Source organism: Rhinopithecus bieti, unplaced genomic scaffold, assembly GCF_001698545.2.
Source record: "Rhinopithecus bieti isolate Rb0 unplaced genomic scaffold, ASM169854v2 scaffold_15143, whole genome shotgun sequence".
Taxonomy (NCBI): domain Eukaryota; kingdom Metazoa; phylum Chordata; class Mammalia; order Primates; family Cercopithecidae; genus Rhinopithecus; species Rhinopithecus bieti.
The window spans coordinates 1,792,477-1,812,597 of record NW_016808091.1 but is presented as its reverse complement, the minus strand read 5'-3'; the positions used below and the strand labels follow the sequence as shown (position 1 = coordinate 1,812,597).

The following is a 20,121-nucleotide window of genomic DNA, read 5'->3' as shown; positions in this document are numbered from 1 at the left end:
ACTTTGGTTTCTCGATTCAACTACTGAAGGGGTATTTGCTTCCTCTGCAGCTTCAATCTTCTCTGTATGTGCAGATCTTTGTCACCACACATGCATACCTGCTGGCCTACATGTGTGTTAAATTACAATAGAGTCTGTGTTTCTTATTCATATTTCAAAAGTTCTGTTTATGGTGATTCGTCCTCTAACTCAGCATCTAATGCCTGACTTCCTTATCAGTTGTGATTGCTTTTTGCAGTGGATGAGCTTTCTGTGCCCACCAGCTGTCCTGTCTAAATTTAATAATGGTACTCTGACATTGGGACATTCAATACTGGACAGAACAGGGAAGGGAAGAGAATTTCTGTTTAGAAATATTTAAAAGAATAATAATGCCAGAATTGTTTTGCTTATCATTCAAGTAGATTATCTTTATTTTCCAAATGCTTTGTTGTAGCTGGTATGACATAAATTTTGAAAAGTGGCCAGGCGCGGTGGCTCACACCTGTAATCCCAGCACTCTGGGAGGCTGAGGCGGGTGGATCACGAGCTCAGGGGTTTGAGACCAGCCTGATCAACGTGGTGAAACCCCGTCTCTACTAAAAATACAAAAATTAGCTGGGTGTGGTGGCATGCGCCTGTAGTCCCAGCTACTCGGGAGAATCTCTTGAACCTGGGAGGCGGAGATTGCAGTGAGCCTAGACTGTACCATTGCACTCCAGCCTGAGTGACAGAGCGAGACTCTGTCCCAAAAAAAAAAAAAAAATTGACAATTTTCATTTGGAAAATATCAAATGGTCAGTTTCTCAATTGAGCACATCTACCATTTTTCTTCCCCAGATTGCCCTTTAGCTTCCCACCTCTCTCACCCTTTGATGCTATGTTATCATTGTTAATAGTCTTTGATTGGCAGCATAATTTATAATTGTCAAATGCACACCCAGCAGCCATGCAAAAAAATATACAGCTGATAGTTTCAACCAAATGATGAAATCTGATAAAGAAATTTTTAGGCTTCTGAATCTCTTTTAATGGTCACTTGAAATCTCATTTAATAAAAGTTCAAGATTTCCTTTTTCTCATTGTATTTTGTGATCTTTTTTTTCTAATATAGAGCAACTTTCATGTGAGTTGATTAATATTTATTTGTTAAAACAACCAGAAACACTGCATTTCAGGTGTTTGATGTTGCTAGGGCTCAAAAAAAAAAAAAAAAAAAAAAAGGATGTTTTTAACTAACCTTAAAAAGCCAACTGTTTTCTTGGGGAAAGAAAATAAAAAAAAAGAAGAGATATGAAAGAAGGCAGTCTTGTGATACCTATTCCATAACTCACAGTAGGTGGTGACATCTTTAGCACTGTGTTGTAAAGTTTATTTAATGATTAAGGATCCTTTTTTTCAATTTATTGCAAGATACATAATGAGAAATTGCTTATGTTCTGAAACAGTTGTCTCTCTCCTACCTTTTTTTGCTATGTAGGCTCTAGTAGTTCTGTAACATCTTAGGTAATTTAAAGAGTTTTGTTTCATTTTAATCAATTCATGACATGTAGATGCATAAGAGTAGGAAAAGCAACAAGAGCATGCAGTTGGTGCATTGGTTTTGTGCTTATAAGACCAGGGTTTGAATCTTGGATCTGCTGTTTTATAACTTTGCAAGCTTGGGCGAGTCATTTGCCTTTCTGAGCCTGATTTGATCACCTGTAAAATGGGTAAGTTTTGGTAAACTTGTGAGGACTTTTTGGGTTAATATGTATGTATGAAGAGCTTAGTGTGGTCCCTAATAGTAACATTTACTCAGGTAATTCTTGCTGTTGTTAGAAACAAAGAATATTTAGGCCTCTTCACCTCAGAGGTTGGGAAAAGAAAAGATGCTGAATGAGGCATTGCTGATTGACTCAATGTGTAGTCTAGAGAGAAGGTACACATGTACTTTATCAAAAATGTTCATGGTCATTCAACATCACTTAGACCTTTTATTCTCGTGTTCAGATACACTTGGCCCCAAATGGAAACAGTGAAGTGCAAGGTGTGGTTAAACAAGCAAATAATGGCCCAGCGCGGTGGCTCATGCCTGTAATTCCAGCACTTTGGGAGGCCGAGGCGGGTGGATCACGAGGTCAGAAGATCGAGACCATCCTTGCTACGTGGTGAAACCCCATCTCTACTAAAAATACAAAAAAATAGCCTGGTGTGGTGGCAGGCACCTGTAGTCCCAGCTACTTAGGAGGCTGAGGCAGGAAAATGGCATGAACCTGGGAGGCAGAGCTTGCAGTGAACCGAGATCACCCACTACACTCCAGCCTGGGCGACTCTGTCTCAAAAAAAAAAAAAAAAGAAAAAAAGAAAACAAATAACACAGAAACTTGGCCATCTGATGAAACTCCTGTCAACATGACGTTCTTTAAAAGGGCCTGTTTTCTGAAACTAGAGCAAAAGATGTGGCTTTTAAAAGCTAGACGGGAATAAAACACTTAAAAAAAAAAAAAAAAAGAAAGAAGCCACATTATTCCTCAAGCATCTGAAATATTTCAGATACATTCTAAGTGCACGAATTATAGTAGAATGCAAAGTGGTATCATTCCTATTAACTTTAGAGTCAGTGTATACACCTGATAGAAGACATGATAGATGCTGGGCTTGTTCTGTGAGGTATGTTGTAAAATTGTATTGCTGGAGCCCTTTTTTTTTTCCTTATTGTCAGCACAAATCCTTGTTTATTAAAGATTTAGCTTGAAGGAAATTTTAATTAATTACAGGTGCAGTAAATCCTGCCTAGGAAGCGGCTGTACTGTGTTTCCCGTGAATGGCCTTCATGTGCCTGTGCTTCACTCCTCTCCCCGCCGCCTGACAGTGTGATTTATGGCTGTTGTTTTCCACCAGTCCACTGTTTGCCCTCTAGGAGGGATTGGTCTCTTGAGCCTGCATAATAACAGCAGCACTTTCACAGACATCTTTTAATGACAACAGCACTGCATTCAGTAAGTCAGGCTAATTGCAGATGTACCCTATTAATTGCAAAAACTAGGAGAGGTTACATATTTTACAAGCTTTTAATTTGAAACCGCCCGAGATGATTTGTTTTAAGTGTTTGGATAGAGACGTCCATAATATTCAACAATTCACCATTATTGAAACTCCAGTCTAGGCAGCTATAGAATTCTGTGATTGAATCAGGTGATAACAAATGATCTTAGATGGGGTTTTACCCAGTGGCTAAGTGGAGATTATATTTTCAGTTGGGACATTTTGAACAACTTCTTGTTCTTTTTACATAAGCATCTTTTAAATTCTTGTTAATCATTAATACATCTTCCTGAACACAGTTGAAATTTTCTATTTCTATAGCTAAAATTTCTATACCTATAAAAGTATTTAGAATTTTCCAAATAAACTTCAATCCTGAAACAAGCATAGGAAACTAAACATCATTCCAGTGGTATACATTTGAGAAGCTTGGTGTCTCATTTGATAACTGTGGGAAAGCTCCAGCTACACTAGGCGATGTCCAGAATTCATTTCGGCTTTGGCTTCTAAAGGTCGCAGGTCTGACCAGGTGAGGTGCTGGAGGTGGACGGTTTTTCTCTGGGCAGACTGCTTTTTTCACTGGCACCAGCAGCTGAGTGGGGCTGGTGCGAGGGAGTCCTGAAGGACCCGTACGTGTGTTTTTTAAGGCTGTTGTGCACTCCAAGGTGTTTATTGCTGTATTCTTGTGAGGTCAGAAGTTAGGAAATGGTTCTTTCAGGTGTGGCCTTCAATATGGTATTGTGCAGGTGTTGAATTTTGTGAATGGGAAGATGGAAGAGTAGTAGTCATAATAGTAATAAAAATATGGCACACACCTGTCAAATTATTAATAGGTCCAGGCATTGTGGTTGTTCTCTGCAGCAATTGTATTAACTCTTTGAATGTTACATGAATTACAACATATGAGAAGACAATGTCCCTTCTTTATTTTGTTCCTTAATATTTTCTTAGCCTTTCTTGTTGTACCCTTTTATACTCTGTTGAATTAAAACACATTTTAATACTAGTTCTTTAAGAAGATACAAAATTACCATTTTTTGAAGATGTTGAATTTTATAAAATGTATATGAGATGATTGTGATTACATGAATTATATTAGGCTTCCTGATAGCTATTCTTGTATGCTGTGATAAAAGCCTTATTAGGTTAATGTATTACTAGGTTTTACCTGTAAAGTGGTGGATCTCTAGTTTAGAGGCGTGTATGCACACATGGAAGTGTGCTGTGTCAGTTTTGAAAACAGGGTTTGCTAGCCTTGTAACCATGATTTGGAATCCATTCTTTTTCTGTATTTTGGAACAATTTCAGTAATAGGATCTATTCCTACTTTACTCATAAAACCCCTTTGGGTCTGGTAGACTTTTGGTGAGAAGAGTATAACATTGTTCAGTATTGGTTCGTTCTGTTGGTCTGATTTTTCTTGGGTCCATTTTGGCAATGAACTTTTTAGCTATCATATCTGTCAAAATGTTCAGATTTTGTGGCATGTATATTGTTTAACACTTTTGTATCCTCTACATCTGTAATTGTGTTCCTTTGACATTTCTGATGCTGTACATCTCAGTCTGTTCTTTTGACTCACTTTTAAGAGGTTTGTTTGGTTTAGTCTTTCCAAAGAATTATTATTTGCTTCATCAATTCTACCAGTTTTTTTAGTACCCACTAATTTTTGTCTTACTAATTCTCTCATTTTCCTTTTTTAGCAGGCTAAGTTGACTGCTCATTTTGATTTCAGCTTTTCTTAATAGAGTGTAAAGAATGAATATTCTTTGTATAGTCTAAAGTGCTGCTGATCACTGTTAAAAGGAGCTCTGATGGTGATACTCAAATTCTTTGCATTCTCTTTTTAAATGTTTTATTTTCTTTGATCTGACTTTCTCTCAGGCTGTGGTCAGCTCTCTGGGTCGGCTGTGGGTGTGTCACTTTGACAGCTCTAAGGGCTCTGCTTTTGTGTTGATTGCTGCGCTTTTTCGTAGGTAAAGGTTCATGGCTTTTTTTTCTTGTTGTGGCATCCCCATTAAGATATGAAATATCCCTCTTTCTATTTACTCCTTTTTGTTTCTTATTTATATTGCTAGTCCTGCCCTTTTTTGGTTTGCATTTCTTTGATATCTCTTTGATAATTCCCATATTACAACTTTCAGTACCAGTCTGATTTGGGTCTCTTTTAAACAGAAGGCTAGGTTTTTGCCTTACCCAGTGGAATGTCTCACTGTTAATAACCCACTGTCATGTGGTGGGTTACCAAGTTTAGTCTGAAACCTGATATCTTGTTTTCTGTTTTCTGTTGTCCTGATTTTTGCTATTTTCTGTTATTTTCCGTCGTAATGGTTTGAGAGTTCCACATTCTATTTATTTTCTAGTATTTATGTAGAAGTAGCAACTGTTACTCAGTAATCAGCTTAAAGTTTTGACAAATGTATTTTAACATATTTTTCTGACATGGTTAAGAATTAAACACTGTCTATTTCCTGTGTCCCATTCTACCATTGGACAGGGTGGAATTTTTAGTCCACTTTTATTTTCCCTTAATCTCACTGCAGCTTTTATGAAACTAAACAGGAATTACAGTAACACTTAAAAATATATACCTTTTAATATTTTAGATCCTTTCTTAACAGCTTCATTCATATTTAAGTGTTTAATATTTAGACTTTATTATTATGCTTTAAGGATTTATTTTAAGAAATGGTATGTATATCACATATAATCTTCATTTTAAATTTTTTTTTTTATATTTTAGTAGGAGGTAGTGTAGCCTAATATCAGTAGTACTAGCTTTGGATTTGGCTGCCTTTCTCCATTTGAATTCTGACTCCACCACTTAGCAGCTACATGACCTGGTACATTAGTTACCATCTCCAACCCCAGTTCCCTCATCTATAAAATGGAGTTAGTGATGGCCCCTCTGTCCTTCCTTGGGGAGCTGCTGTGAGCATGGGCTGTGGTGAGGATGCGAGCCGGGAGCATTGCTGTCTTTCCTTCTTCAGGTCATGGCGTCTGTGCATGCCTTACTCTTTGTCCACGACTGCGCCACTCCACTGTCTAGGTACAGTGCACAGTAGCTAGCCAATCTGTTGGTGACTGATCCTCCAAGTCCTTCCTATCTGAAGCTGGAATTTGTTTATTTTCTTCGTCAAGCATGACTGCTAGTTTGGATTGATGTAGAATCCATGGTCACCACTTTTCCTTCTTAGAATTATGTAAAGATTTTCCTCTTTGCCTTCGGACATTTTTAGTGCTGCAGAAAAGATGTCTGATGTAGGCAGTCCTTTTCCTCTGAAGAGAATATTTTCTTTTTTTGTTTCATTCTGACTAGAATGTATGATACTTTCTCCTTATTTTTAAAGGTATTTTTCTCTTTTGAGTCAGGATCTCGCGCTGTCGCCCAGCCTGGAATGCAGTAGTGAGATCATAGCTCACTGTAGCCTCAAACTCTTGAGCTCAAGGAATCTTCTTAACTGAGCCTGCTGAGTAGCTGGCACTGCAGCTGTGCACCACCATGCACTGCTAATTTTTTTATTTTTTGTAGAGACAGGGTCTTGCTTTGTTGTTCAGGCTGGTCTTGAACTCCTAGCCTCAAGCGATCCTCCTCCCTCAGCCTCCCAAAGTGCTGAGATTATAGGCATAAGCCATTTTGCCTGGCTGTTTTTATTTATTTTTGGAATTCAGACATCTAGTAAGCTACGTCTACAGATACGTCTTTTTTTTAGTGTCTCTGCCTGACACTCTGGGAGATGCTTTGTTCTGTAGATTCAAATCTCGGCTCCATTTATGGAGATTGTTTTCCATCATTTTCTTTTTTTTTTTTTGAGACAGAGTCTGACTGTCACCCAGGCTGGAGTGCAGTGGTGCCATCACCGCTCAGTGCAGCCTTGACCTCCTGGGCTCAAGGGATCCTCCCACCTCAGCCTCCTGAGTAGATGGGACTACAGGTGCTTGGCACCACATCCAGCTAACTTTTAAAATTTTTTTGTAGAGATAGGCTTTCACCATGTTGCCTAGGCTGGTCTCGAACTCCTGGGCTCAAGCAATCCACCCACCTCAGCCTCCCAAAGTGCTGGGATTACAGGTGTAAGCCACTGTACTGGCTTTTTTTCTATAATTTTAAAATCATTGCTTTTATATCCTTTCCACTCAGTCCTGGAATTCCTGTTATATATTGTTAGAGATCCTAGATTTGTCTGCCGTGCATCTTTGGATTTTCTCTTATTTTCTTGCTTTTGTTTTAAATTAATATATTTTCCATTCATATTGTTGTTTTAACAAGGATGGACACAAAGGATGTTTTGAAAAAATAATAAAATTTAATATATGTATATATTTATATAAATATGTATTATAACTTTGTCATCTTTTCAAGAGTCTCCTTCCACCAATAATGACTGTTTACTACTTGCCAGGTTAACAAATACACTTCCAGTGCTGATAGTGTCTATGATTGTGCATGTTATGTTTGTATTTGTCATTTTTATAAAGTGCTTTAGATTGTGTCGTGATTGAAAGGGTGTCACTTCTTATTTAAAACTGACTTTACTATTTTATTATGGTCTTAGGAGAAACTAATTCGAGATGTTGCTCATTGTCATGGAATTTTGATCACATCTTACTCCTACATTCGACTGATGCAGGATGACATTAGCAGGTATGACTGGCATTATGTGATCTTGGACGAAGGACACAAAATTCGAAATCCAAATGCTGCTGTCACCCTTGCTTGCAAACAGGTATGACCTCTTATAACAAGGGAGATTTCCAGGTGGAGAAGAATATTTAATTTAGAATAAATGATGTGCTTTTAGTAACACATTTATTGAATCTTTTCTTGTGCCAACTGCACAAGGAATTTAAAATGTGCATTTTCCTTCATGCAAAGAACTCCTTATTTTTGCGCTTGATCATGTCTTTAATTCTGATTGTTCACGTTATTTAGTGTCTATTTTAGGGGCCAGTTGTTAGAATGTAACCAAACCCAACTCTATAGTGTTCAGCTTCAACAATAAGAAAAAATTCTTTGTCATTTTTTCATCCAAATGTAATTTAGGATTTGTAATTGCATAAAATGTGTATGTTTTGGAGAGTACCAAAATGATGCAAGAATAATGAGTAAATGTGTAAATAATATTGCAGAGGAGCATTTTGGGGTAGGAATGGTGATTGCTAAAAGGTAAATTTAATAAAAAGATGTTTCCTTTCCTCAAATAGTTTCGCACCCCTCATCGGATCATCCTGTCTGGCTCACCAATGCAAAATAACCTCCGAGAGCTGTGGTCACTCTTTGACTTCATCTTCCCGGGAAAGTTAGGCACATTGCCTGTGTTTATGGAGCAGTTCTCCGTCCCCATCACCATGGGGGGATATTCAAATGCTTCCCCAGTACAGGTAATATATTAGGATGATAATACTTTTGGCAGTTTAATATTTAAAATGCTCCTATTAAATACTATAATTTGTAGCCAAGTCATTCAGAATGTGAGAAAGATGGCCGGGCTTATAAATTGGTATCTGATAAAAAAAATCACAAAATTATTTTTGCTTTATCGTAGTTTTTTACTTAAAACATCATGAAAAATATTCACAGAGAGGAAAGCCCTAGAATAAAGTATCTCTTTGTTTAATGGAAATTAAACAGTTTTGGCATTGTTCCTGGGATGTTTTAGTCAGACAACAAATTTTAAAAAGATGTCACGTGTGGTCAGAAGAGCAGTTAGAAATTATGAAACAAGGACAAATAACTTGGAACAGCATGTAATTTAGTTCTGCAAATTGGGGTAGTGCATCTTATAAAGTGGTGGAGAAACTTAGAAACACCAGGAGGGTAGGACTGTTCAGGGATGATTTAATGAGACATGGCCCTTAACCTGATTCTGGGAATGTAGGCCATGGAGAGTAAGGGCATCCTTGATTAGGGCAACAGTGTGGATGCAGCCACCATATGTGGCTGGAGGCAGTGAAGAGACCCACTTGACTGGATCGGAGATGCTTGTGGGGGCATAACTAGAAAGCTGTGGATGCCAGAACTGAGGGGCCTTGAAAGGGAAGCAGTGGCACTCGGGGAGGGCTGGGTTACTGAAAGTGTCTGAGCAGGACTCTGGAAGATGCTGGTTCTCAGGGATTCCTCATGCTACAGGGTAGTCACAGGAGGGAGGCTGGCACTGAGTGACCTGCAGGAACCACTGGGGTGAGGGCCATGAGGACCTGTACCTGATCTTGGGTGGTGGTCTGAGAAAGATGGTGGGGCAGGAGACTCATGTGGCATTTTTAGGCAGAACAAACAAGGTTTGGAGGCTGATAGGATCGAGGAGATGGAGTAGGGGCTAAGCTTACTGTGAATGACTGACTGACTCCTGAGGTTTCAGGCCCGGGCACCTGATGGAATGGGGTGGTCACAAGCAGAAATGCCAGGAGGTAAACTTAGCCACAGGGCGGTTTGTGGCCTGTAGGGCAGGCTCCAGCCTGGCTGGGAGGCAGGGTTTCTGTGCAGACCTTCTTGGGTTGGCCTGTGCCTACCAGGTCATGGCTGAGCCAGGGATGAGACTTTCCACCAAAAGAGAAGCTCTTGTAGTTTGGAATATTTAATTAGAAAAAGAATTTTAGACCTTTAAGATTAAAAGATTGTCAGAAACAATTTTAACATATTTTACATTTTGAGATTGAATGGTTTTCAGCTAACTTTTGTAAGGACTCTCTTCTTTCTCTGAATCTCCCGTTATACCATTCTATTTTTTAAAAAAAATTTATTTTGAAATAATTTCAAACTTAACAAAGAGTTGTAAGAATTTTAAAAGAACAAACAAACAAGAAAACCCTCTTAACACTTCACCCAGATTCACTGATTGTTAGCATTTTGCAAACATTTTGCCACATTGGCTTTACTATTCCTCCCCTCCCTCTCCCACACCTCTTTCCATGTAGATTCACAGCTGAAGTTACTGTTTTCTAACCATCTGAGGGCAGGTTGCAGATCTGATGCCCGTTTCTCCAAATCCTTCATTGTGTATTTCCAAGAACAAGGCTAGCCTCTTACATAGCCAGTGTAAGCAACAAAATCAGAAGGAAGTTTAACATTGATAGGAGTCTGTTATCTAGTCTATAATCACTCATTTTGTCAGTTGTTCCAGTAGTTTCTGTGTCTCTAATCTCCTTTAATCTGGGACCGTTTGTTTTGCCCTTCATTATCTTGACATTTTTAAAGACTATAGGCCTGTTAGTTTGTAGAATGTACCTCAGTTTGGCTTTGCCTTACATTTTTTCATGATTGGATTCAGGTTATACATTTTGGCCAGGAATATCACAGAAGTGATGTGTCTTCCTCAGTGCATGGTATCTGGAGGAACATGCTGTCTGTTTGTCCCACTAAGTTGATGTTAACTCTGATTACTTTAAGTTGGTGTTGGTCAGATCTAAACTCTGTGAAGTTACCACTTCTCCTTTGACATTAATAAGTCATTTATAGAAAAATGATTTTAGAATATGTCATTATGATCTATTTTTTCCTTGAAGTTCTTGTTTCAGGAATCTGTGTACTTATCTTTCTCCCCTTCCTAGTGGGTGAGATCTTTGGAAGCAGAGCATTGGTTGTATTTGCTCCTTTTTGTTTAAGACCATGTTGCCGTGCATTATTGAATTCTAAGAAGATAGTCTGTGTGCCGGTATTTATTCTGTCATGCTGGTGCTAAAATGATGTCAGGAGCTGGAAACCAGAACCTTCCCATGAAGGTATTTCCAGTCCAGTAGGGGTGGGCACAGGGGAAAATGGCAAATAAACCTGGTCCCAGTACAGGACAGTGAGAACTGTGATCAGGGGAGATGCCCATTGTCAGAGCTTATGGAGCTCAGAAAGGCTTCCTGGAGAAGGGATGACTAAGCTGGGGCCTGAAAGGTGAAGAAGGTGAGGGGGAGCATGTCAGCAGCCCAAATACAGACTGCTGCTGGGGTTGGTGTGCTCAGCTGGGGCAGGGCATGTGAGAACTGAGAAGAGCCTGCAGAGATGCCTAGTTGACCCTCTTCATTCCACACACAAGGTTTTTGATTCTCAGCGTTCTGGTGACTCGCCTAAGGCCACGGTGCTCAGGAAAAGGCAGAGCTCTTCCTTGTCAGAGTGGGAAGTAACATGGGCATGCTTAGCAAGGTGTCCGTTTTCCACAGCACTGGGATGTGAGCATTGGTAGAGAAATCTAGCTGGATCCCACCTTGTATTTTCATGAACAGAGAAACAGACTGGGAGCCAGTTGGGAGTGAAACAGAAGATCATCTCCGTGGGGTGGCATGCAGAAGAGAGCAGGATCCACAGCCCGGCCACTCCGCAGCCTAGCCCTGGTGTAGTTAACCAGCACCTCCAACCAGCATGCTCATTCTTCTGCGGAAGGGAGTGTGGGCGGAGGGAGGATGTGGGGGCAGTTTTCTTTACAGACTGTACATTCATGCTTCTTTGGTGGGACTGTGTTTTTAAATTCTGAAATTTCATCATCTCTGCATCAGAAATAGTAATAGGTACCTCATCATCATCTTCAAGGTGATTTTTATCAATGTCTGAATGATATATTTAAGGGATTATATATAAATAAAAGTCATTGATTAGTTGAGCTTCTTTTTTATGTATTATTCCAAGTAAAGCCTATTTTAATATTTACGCACATGCATTCACACAACAGATACACACACATACATATATGTGCATGAGTGAGGTGTTTTTAGCATTCTTTAAAAATATTTTTTAACAAGTTAATTTTTTAACTTTTTTTCTCTCTGTGTGGTCAAGCTCTTTTTTATTGTCATTCATTTTACAACTGACTTTCTTAAATTGAAACTTTGGTTGGAATTTTTTCCATGAAATAGTAATTTATTAAGTTGTTAAGCCTATTTAGATTTTTTTTTGAAGTAGCAATAATTTATTGACTACTTTGCCTGTAAGTGAATTGCAGAGGGAGTGGTTTTCTGGGCTGTGGGGCTTTGTTTTTTGCGTATATTTAGTACTCATCTCATGTGGCCGTGCTCCATTACAGAACCATATGCTGCATTTTAGGGCAGAGTGACCTTTCGTTTCTAGGATCAGAGGACTCTTGTTGAACTTACTCTTGTAAGTCTCCAGTGGGCACTAATCTCTGCTTATTGGCTGGCTGCTCCATCACTGCAGCTTTTCCCTAGAGTTAGCTTTTGATCTTCAGCTTTACAGAGTTCCTTTGTAGCTTTTGGAGAATACAAGATCATAAAAAAGATTTGTACAAAAGCAGTTTTTCCCCTAGGAGTGGTGGTCAAGAACCCAATAAGTCTCTACTTTAGGGTTTAACTGTATAGTAATAATTAAAAGAAAGTGTACAAGAGAAATAAGGCACAAAATTATCAGTTTTGTTGTACACAGTGGTTAATGAGATAATTTTTTTAACTGATAATATTATGAAAGCTACCACCCCTTGGGAGTATATGGAACTTATGCTAGCTTTTTCAAACCATTTTGCAATCATTTCCCACTGACTTTGTACAGCTGTTGGTCATTCTTTTATTTCTTTAAGGAATGGAATCTATTGAGAGGTAAGAACAAATACATTCCTTAAACATGTATGGTATTCTCTTCTCTGCTCTTTTTAAAGGTCAAAACTGCTTACAAGTGTGCATGTGTATTACGAGATACCATAAATCCATATCTACTACGGAGAATGAAGTCAGATGTCAAGATGAGCCTTTCTTTGCCAGATAAAAATGAACAGGTCTGTAAATCCAGGAGTTAACAAAGCATTCCTAAAGCACAAGTGTGCCTTTCTCTTCACTCTGATTCTCCTCTGTGGGTGACTGGTGAGGTATGATCCTGGAACTGTGGTCAGGCTAGGCCTGCTGTGGTGTCTGCCCTCAGTGGATTCTTCTCTAGTCCACAGGCTTTGACCTCCCTCTTATTGGCACATGGGTTCCTACAATTACTCTTTTAAACATCTGCATTCTCCTTAAGCCCCTAATTCATTCATGTTACAAATTATATTAGGTGCCAACCATGTGTCTGTCATGATCCTAGGCTCTGAGATAAAGCAAGTTTTGTTCTTGTGGGAACTCACATTTATTCTTGAGGGAGAGTGTCACAAAAACTCTAGAAGATGTCAGGTAGTAGCAGTAAGTGTGGAGGCAAATGAAGCAGAGTTGAAGGATAAGCTGGGAATGCTGAGGGCAAGGATTTGGGGAAGTGGGCCGTTTATAAGGGATGGTCAGAGAAGACCTTTGATGAACTGACACTTGAGCAGAGGCCTAAAGAAGGTGAAGGAGCAAGTCATATAGGTTTTGAAGGCAGTGCATTGCAGATGGTGGGCGGTGGCAGTGCTTTGGGGCCTCCATGGACAGCAGGGAGGCCAGCGTGGTCAGGGCTGAGAGCAAGGAGGAGGGTAGAAGAGGAGGAGCTAGCTGGGAAGACTGGGGAGGCTGGCGCAGACAGGTACATGAACAGAAGTGAAGGCCTGGGCATCGGAAGGTGAGTAGGGTAACCTGGTAAGGACCCAGTGTGTTTGGCCACTAGGAAGTCATGAGTGATGCCTCAGTGACATCAACAGAGCTGCATGTGAGGCTTGCTCTGTGTGTAGGCTTCAGGAGTGAGTGGAGGTGAGGAAGTGGAGGTGGATATTGTACCTTATTTTCTCAGGGACGCCCCCATCTTCCACTTGGAGGCTAACAGGTGAGGCACACTATACTGAGGAGAATGAGTGGGTCTTCAGATGCAGTGCAGAGGTTGAAGCGTTGCCTTCCATCCCGTTCAGGAACCTCTTTCTCTGGGAATAAAGGAAGATGAGGTGGATGCAGAAGTAGAGACATGTTAGGGAGTGAAAACCAGGGAATCTTGCCTGATCCTGGTAGGTTCAGGTTTGATTTTCATTTTGTTTTTATTTGTCTGATTATTTTTAAGTAGAAGTTGAGACAGAGGTGTGGGTAGCTTAGGTGGTGAGGAGCATGGGCACAGTTGCTCTGGGCTTATGGAAGGCTCTGGGTGGGCATGCGTAGAGGACCCCCTAGAGCAGGGCAGGCCATGGCAGGAAGCTGCCAGGTAGAAGCTTTTCTCCAGCAGCACCGGCACTGACTATAGGCCTATAGAAGACTGATAGTTGAGTTGACCTGTATTTGGAAGTTTACAGGGAAGATGCAGGGAGTTGAAAACGGTCCAGGTACGTGACAGAGGGGTAGCTAAATGAGCATGCATGGGAATGTAACTGGTGGTGGTGGACTTCGCGAAGGAGGGAGGGTTGAGAGGTGAAGGGTCACAGAGCACGATGACATGGAGTGGTTGGTGCAGTGGGCTGGGAGGGTAGGGATTGCCTTCCAAGGTGAGTCTGGTAACTCATGGGCCTGCATTTAGAGCTCCAGGAAAGGGAGAGCTCCAGGTGAGGTTGTGATCTCTGGTCAGGTCTGCGAGTAGAGCATGGCATGGGTCATGGGAGGTGGGGTGGTTTGAGCACTTGGAGACTGACATGGAGGATGGTCTGTGCACCTGGGCCCTGAACTTGCTCATGAGCAGGAAGCCAGTCTTTGGGGACTGTGGGATGGGCCCTAGAGGTAGACGAGTGACAGAGATGGAGGGGCTGGTGAGGAGGGTATGGTGAGAAGTATTATCACCCTTTGTTGTTTTAATATTAATTATAGGGATATCATTAAAATCGCATGCATTGTGCTCTTTTGATTGAGAAGTTTTGTTGATATTTTAATTATTTCTGTTAATTTTTTTTTGAAATTATAGTTTCCTTGTTTTTCCCCTCCGTAGGTCTTATTTTGCCGTCTTACAGATGAGCAGCATAAAGTCTACCAGAATTTCGTTGATTCCAAAGAAGTTTACAGGATTCTCAATGGAGAGATGCAGGTCAGCTAAAAAATAGAAGCTGGAGAAATGAATTGTGGACCAAGGAAAGCAAGAGAGGAAAAGAAACTAGGATCTGTAGTATGCCAGGCTTTTCACATACTGTCATCTCACTTCACTTGCATGCAGTCCCGCATGGTAGATGCGCAGTCAGCCTATGGCCTGGAGCCGTAAGGTGCAGAGGAGTTAGATAACTGGTGGAAGGTGGAAGGTTGCAGAGCTGTGCACTGTGGGTCTGAACCCAGACGCAAATGCAGCTGCGAGCTGTGCAGTTACTGTTACTTCCGAGGGTCTTACTTGGTAGGTGGGCAAGTGTCAGGTACGTAACTGGGTTTTCCCAGATATTATGACCAAAATTAAATATCTTGTGGAGAGGATCGTGAGGATTCATAACTTTTATCAGCTTCCTAAAGGAGCCCCATTCCCCAATAAATGTTTATGAACCATTGCCATATTAGGAACCAGATATAAATCTAGTTCAAATGTCCTGGCTCTAATACTCATTGTCCCCGGGGTAGGACAGTAATTCATTTATGGTGATTCTGTTTTTTTCAATACTGAGAAAGCTCTCTTTCTACTAGTGTCCAGAATTCAGAAGTTCCTAGCTAGTGTTTTCTCCAAAAGACTATTAATGTGAGTGTGATTAGGTCATTTCATTTCTTTTAACCATCTCACAATTTCTTATTTCATTTCTTATTGGTAGCTACAGGAGGTTTTTCAGTCATTCACATCTGTTCATCTCCATGAATCTCCCCTTAACTTCTTCAGGTCTCTCCAAGTTAGAAGGTCTAGATCACACTATCCAGGAGACAGAATGCAAGCTACACTTGGAATTGTAAATTTTCTAATAGTCACATTAAAGAGGAAAAAGAGAAACAGGTGAAATTAATTTTGATCATATATTTTATTTGACCTAATGTATCTAAAATACATTTTAATATGTAATCAAAATTAAAATGATTAGCAAGATATTTTACTCCTGTTTCTGTCTTAGAAATTGGGTATGTATTTTACAAATGCAGCACATCACAATTTGAACTAGCCACACTTCATGTACTCAGGAGCCACGTGTGACTAGTGACTACTGCATTGGACAGTGCAGATTGAAAGGAAGAAAAATGAGTCACGGATGACTCTGGGGAGGTTTGCCAGTGTTCCTGACTTATTCAGGTCATTTATTATTAATCTATTTAACTGTTGTTTACTAGTGATAGCTACCCGACCCTTTGATTATTGGCTTAATGGTGATTTCTCCTCTTCTGCTCAAGCTTTTATACCAGTGAGTTTGATTTGAGTCATCCTCTCAAGGCTGGAAGAGCCCCATTATTGAAGTTTTGTTAATGTCCTTTTGTGGGGATGGGCCAGGGGCACTCGCCCCTCATCTTCTGTGCCCTTCTGCATGGACCATACTTCATGTGTTTCCCATTCGTGCATTTTTCATGCAGTTTTTTTTTTTTTTTCCCGGATATAATAATAGTCTAAAGGTAAATGGGCCCTCAACCTCTGACTCGTATTAAACTGCAGAACTTTTAGTGAGGTACTTAGGAGTGTAATATTTAAATGCATTTGATAAGTCACGTGACTGATGTCTTCAAGTTTAGGTTGATAGGACATTTCTGATCTATATTTAAAAGGCAAGTTCCTTTTTTATATTAAGTTTATAATGCTGTGAACAGCATACCTTTTTTCTAGTGAGGGAAAATGAATTGTCAGCAATTGAATATGACCCCTGTAGACGTGTTCAGTCCAGTAGAGTTTTTTTTGTTTCCGAGAACTTGTTCTATCAGGGAAACAAGATGAGTGAAAGTTAATTTCTCCCAGCTCCTGATAATGCTGTGATTAGAGAAGAAACTAAGAAATTGGTGGAGACCTGTTTTTCGGTCTGTGTTATAGGTTAAATAGCCTCCTTGCCTAGGGAATCTTACTTTACATGGGGTCATCTGAGTGTACATATGGTCTTTTTTATCATAGATTTTCTCCGGACTCATAGCCCTAAGAAAAATTTGCAACCACCCTGATCTGTTTTCTGGAGGTCCCAAAAATCTCAAAGGTCTTCCTGATGATGAACTAGAAGAAGATCAGTTTGGGTACTGGAAACGTTCTGGGAAAATGATTGTTGTTGAGTCTTTGTTGAAAATATGGCACAAGCAGGGTCAGCGAGTATTGCTGTTTTCTCAGTCAAGGCAGGTGAGTGCACAGACTTCAGATGGGAAACAGGCTGGTTCTTTTATTTTTTTTTTTGAGACGGAGTCTTGCTCTGTCGCCCGGGCTGGAGTGCAGTGGCCGGATCTCAGCTCACTGCAAGCTCCGCCTCCCGGGTTTACGCCATTCTCCTGCCTCAGCCTCCCGAGTAGCTGGGACTACAGGCGCCAGCCACCTCGCCCGGCTAGTTTTTTGTATTTTTTAGTAGAGACGGGGTTTCACCGTGTTAGCCAGGATGGTCTCAAACTCCTGACCTCGTGATCCGCCCATCTCGGCCTCCCAAAGTGCTGGGATTACAGGCTTGAGCCACCGCGCCCGGCCTCTTTATGACAGCTATCAATTCACAAAATGGGATTCAGTCTAGAATAATGATTCTGAAGCATGTCTACCACTGATGCTGAGGTGGCAGTCTGCCGATTTCTTTGGGAGTTTAGATCTTTCTCTAGAGTTGGTGTCTAAAAGTTGACTTTTTAAAAAAGCTCACCATGTGATTTTGGTCTGCAAGTGAGTTTAGGCCTGAACTTTGGCTGTTTACAAAAGTAAGAACCATACGGATATACCAAAACTACTATTTTAACAGTTCTGTTTATCTGTCCTAAAGCAAGAAACTCCTTTTAACAAAGGCCTGTTGGGGAAAAGTGTGACCATTCAAATAGAGAAGCACTCACTGGGACTGTGTATTTGCTTTGCAAATTCCTATCCTCCACCTCCAAACAGATGCTGGACATACTTGAAGTATTCCTTAGAGCCCAAAAGTATACCTATCTCAAGATGGATGGTACCACTACAATAGCTTCAAGACAGCCACTGATTACAAGATACAATGAGGTAACATGTGAATGTAACAGGAAAGTTGAGCGGTGCTGCTGTACGTGGAGGGAAAGGACTAAGCGTATCCACGCCCTTACCCAAGCCCAGCAGCGTTCACATCTGGGCTTGGGAGGGGGGCTAAGGGGAGACTTGTTGCTTTTAACTCTGTGCACTTCTAGATATTTGGGGTGGGGTGGGCATGTGTGTGTTCAAACCAAGAATGTGTTTTCCACAGAATGTATTTTCCTCCTAAAAACCCAATTTTTAAATATTTCTATTAAATATTAAAAGTAAAAGGTGTGAAATGAGATTTTGATTCACCAGAGGTCTCTAGGCCATTACCATTCCTTGTATTGGGAGCAGCCCAGTAGTTCCATGTGTACAGTATGTGGAGGCAGAGGCTGAGAGCTATAACTGGTCTTAAGTGTGTGTGCTCAGTGTTGTGTGTCTTACCTCTAGGACACATCCATATTTGTGTTTCTTCTGACCACGCGGGTGGGCGGTTTAGGTGTCAACCTGACAGGGGCAAACAGAGTTGTCATCTATGACCCCGACTGGAACCCAAGCACAGACACGCAGGTTTGTTTTTTATTTTTTTTAGAAAAGAATATATTAGTAGAAATATAGTTTCATGGTTAGTGCTTGTGACTGTCCTTTGATGTTCTGGTTGACTTCAGCATACATTTCACATTTTGGTTATCTACTGTTCTTCAACGTGGAAGAAGACACCCTTCAGAGCCACATGGACAGGAACCATCTTCAACAGTTTATCCATAGCATTCATTCCTAGAGTTGGGATAAAAAGAACATAGGCATAGTTACAAACATTTTTTTCAAGTACAGATGTCTTGTCAACTGGCTCTTCATCTTCCTGAGTAGGCCTTAGGTGTACTTGACGTTGTGAGTCAAAATTCTGACTCTGGGAGTGAAAGGTTGTGACCGGCTAGCTTTGTTTCTTATAGTCAGTGCTTGTCATTGGGAAGGATTCCTGTTGAGAGGTCTCTCTCTCTGCCACAGGCCCGGGAGCGAGCATGGAGAATAGGCCAGAAGAAGCAGGTGACTGTGTACAGGCTCCTCACTGCGGGCACCATTGAAGAAAAGATCTACCACCGGTCAGTGCACACATGACGGCCGCTCTTGGTTGTGCGTTTCCAGAGTCTTGAGCAGGGTATTTTTCCAAAGTGTTGTTTCTAAAAGTCTTAACATCTTAGAATAACAGTTGCTATAAGTTAAGGTTTTGGTTTTTGTTTTGTATTTTTTCTTTCCCTTTAAAATATGCTTAGATGGCTTACTGTGAGTTGTCAGAAAATGTCTTTGAACCTGATAATTTTTGTACCTTAAGAATCACATACCTCAAGAATCACATACGTGTAAACTTCGTATTGTTATTTGAAAGGAGTATTTCTGCCTACTATGGTGTGTTGCCTTCAGAAAAATTTAAAAAAATGACAAGGTTGAATGTTACTATATTGGTATTTACACACACTATGCAGGTGGGATCAGTGTGGGTGTTCTGGCGGTCTTTGACTCTGATGCCCCTTACAAAGAAGTTGACAGGATGCCTGTTTCTTCCTCTGTCTTTCTGTAATGACTAGGGGATTTTAGACAGTGGTAACTTCAACAGTAGAATCAAGACATTGCCAACTTCTCCCACTCCCCCACCACAGACTATCCTTGAGCCATAGCCCAGCTTTTATAGGAAGTTCTGTGCCCTTCACCACATGCTGGGCCATTCCTGGAACATTACATCTTCCTCAAGGGACTGTTGTGTGAGGGTGGAGGACGAGTTGGATCCTGTGAGAAGAGAGCTTCCTCTTACAGATTTATGCTTTAGCCAGGAGAATAAATAACAGGGAGAGACAGTGTGGCTGGTGGAGGTGCCTGTTCCAGAGTGGCAGTGGCATGGGGCTTCAGCAGAGTGTGGACCTGCAGGTGGGAGCAGGGAGAGAGAGGTCAGAGTGGAGACGTTGCAAAGCCCAGGTAAGAGAGTTTGCTGAGCCCTGTGATAGGAAGGTTCTAGGCAGGGCAGGACCCTTGGTATTCAAGTCAGGGAGGCTAAGAGAGGCTATGAGTCACATGATGGCATGTGAAAAAGTGTTTCTTGAAATGGGTTAGATCTTGGAGGTTGAAAAAGCTCATTTGGTGTAAATAATAAGGTATTATTTCTAATTTAAATTCTGCAAGATGTGGGAGATTAACTGATGTATTATATATTTTCTGAATTGTAATTTTCCAAGGCTGAAAGTTTGGGGGATTATTTAGCCATTCATGCAGCAGCT

General features: G+C 40.7%; 1 protein-coding gene across 1 annotated transcript in view; it reads left to right on the top strand.

Annotated features, from left to right (window-relative positions):
• ERCC6 (ERCC excision repair 6, chromatin remodeling factor) overlaps positions 1-20,121 on the top strand; it is an 81,625-nt gene that overhangs the window by 47,834 nt on the left and 13,670 nt on the right. Inside the window, 8 exon segments of the mRNA XM_017885518.1 lie at positions 7,563-7,733; positions 8,212-8,388; positions 12,597-12,713; positions 14,738-14,833; positions 16,802-17,017; positions 17,750-17,860; positions 18,302-18,421; positions 18,860-18,954. Of these exon segments, the coding sequence (XP_017741007.1) occupies positions 7,563-7,733; positions 8,212-8,388; positions 12,597-12,713; positions 14,738-14,833; positions 16,802-17,017; positions 17,750-17,860; positions 18,302-18,421; positions 18,860-18,954 (1,103 nt within the window).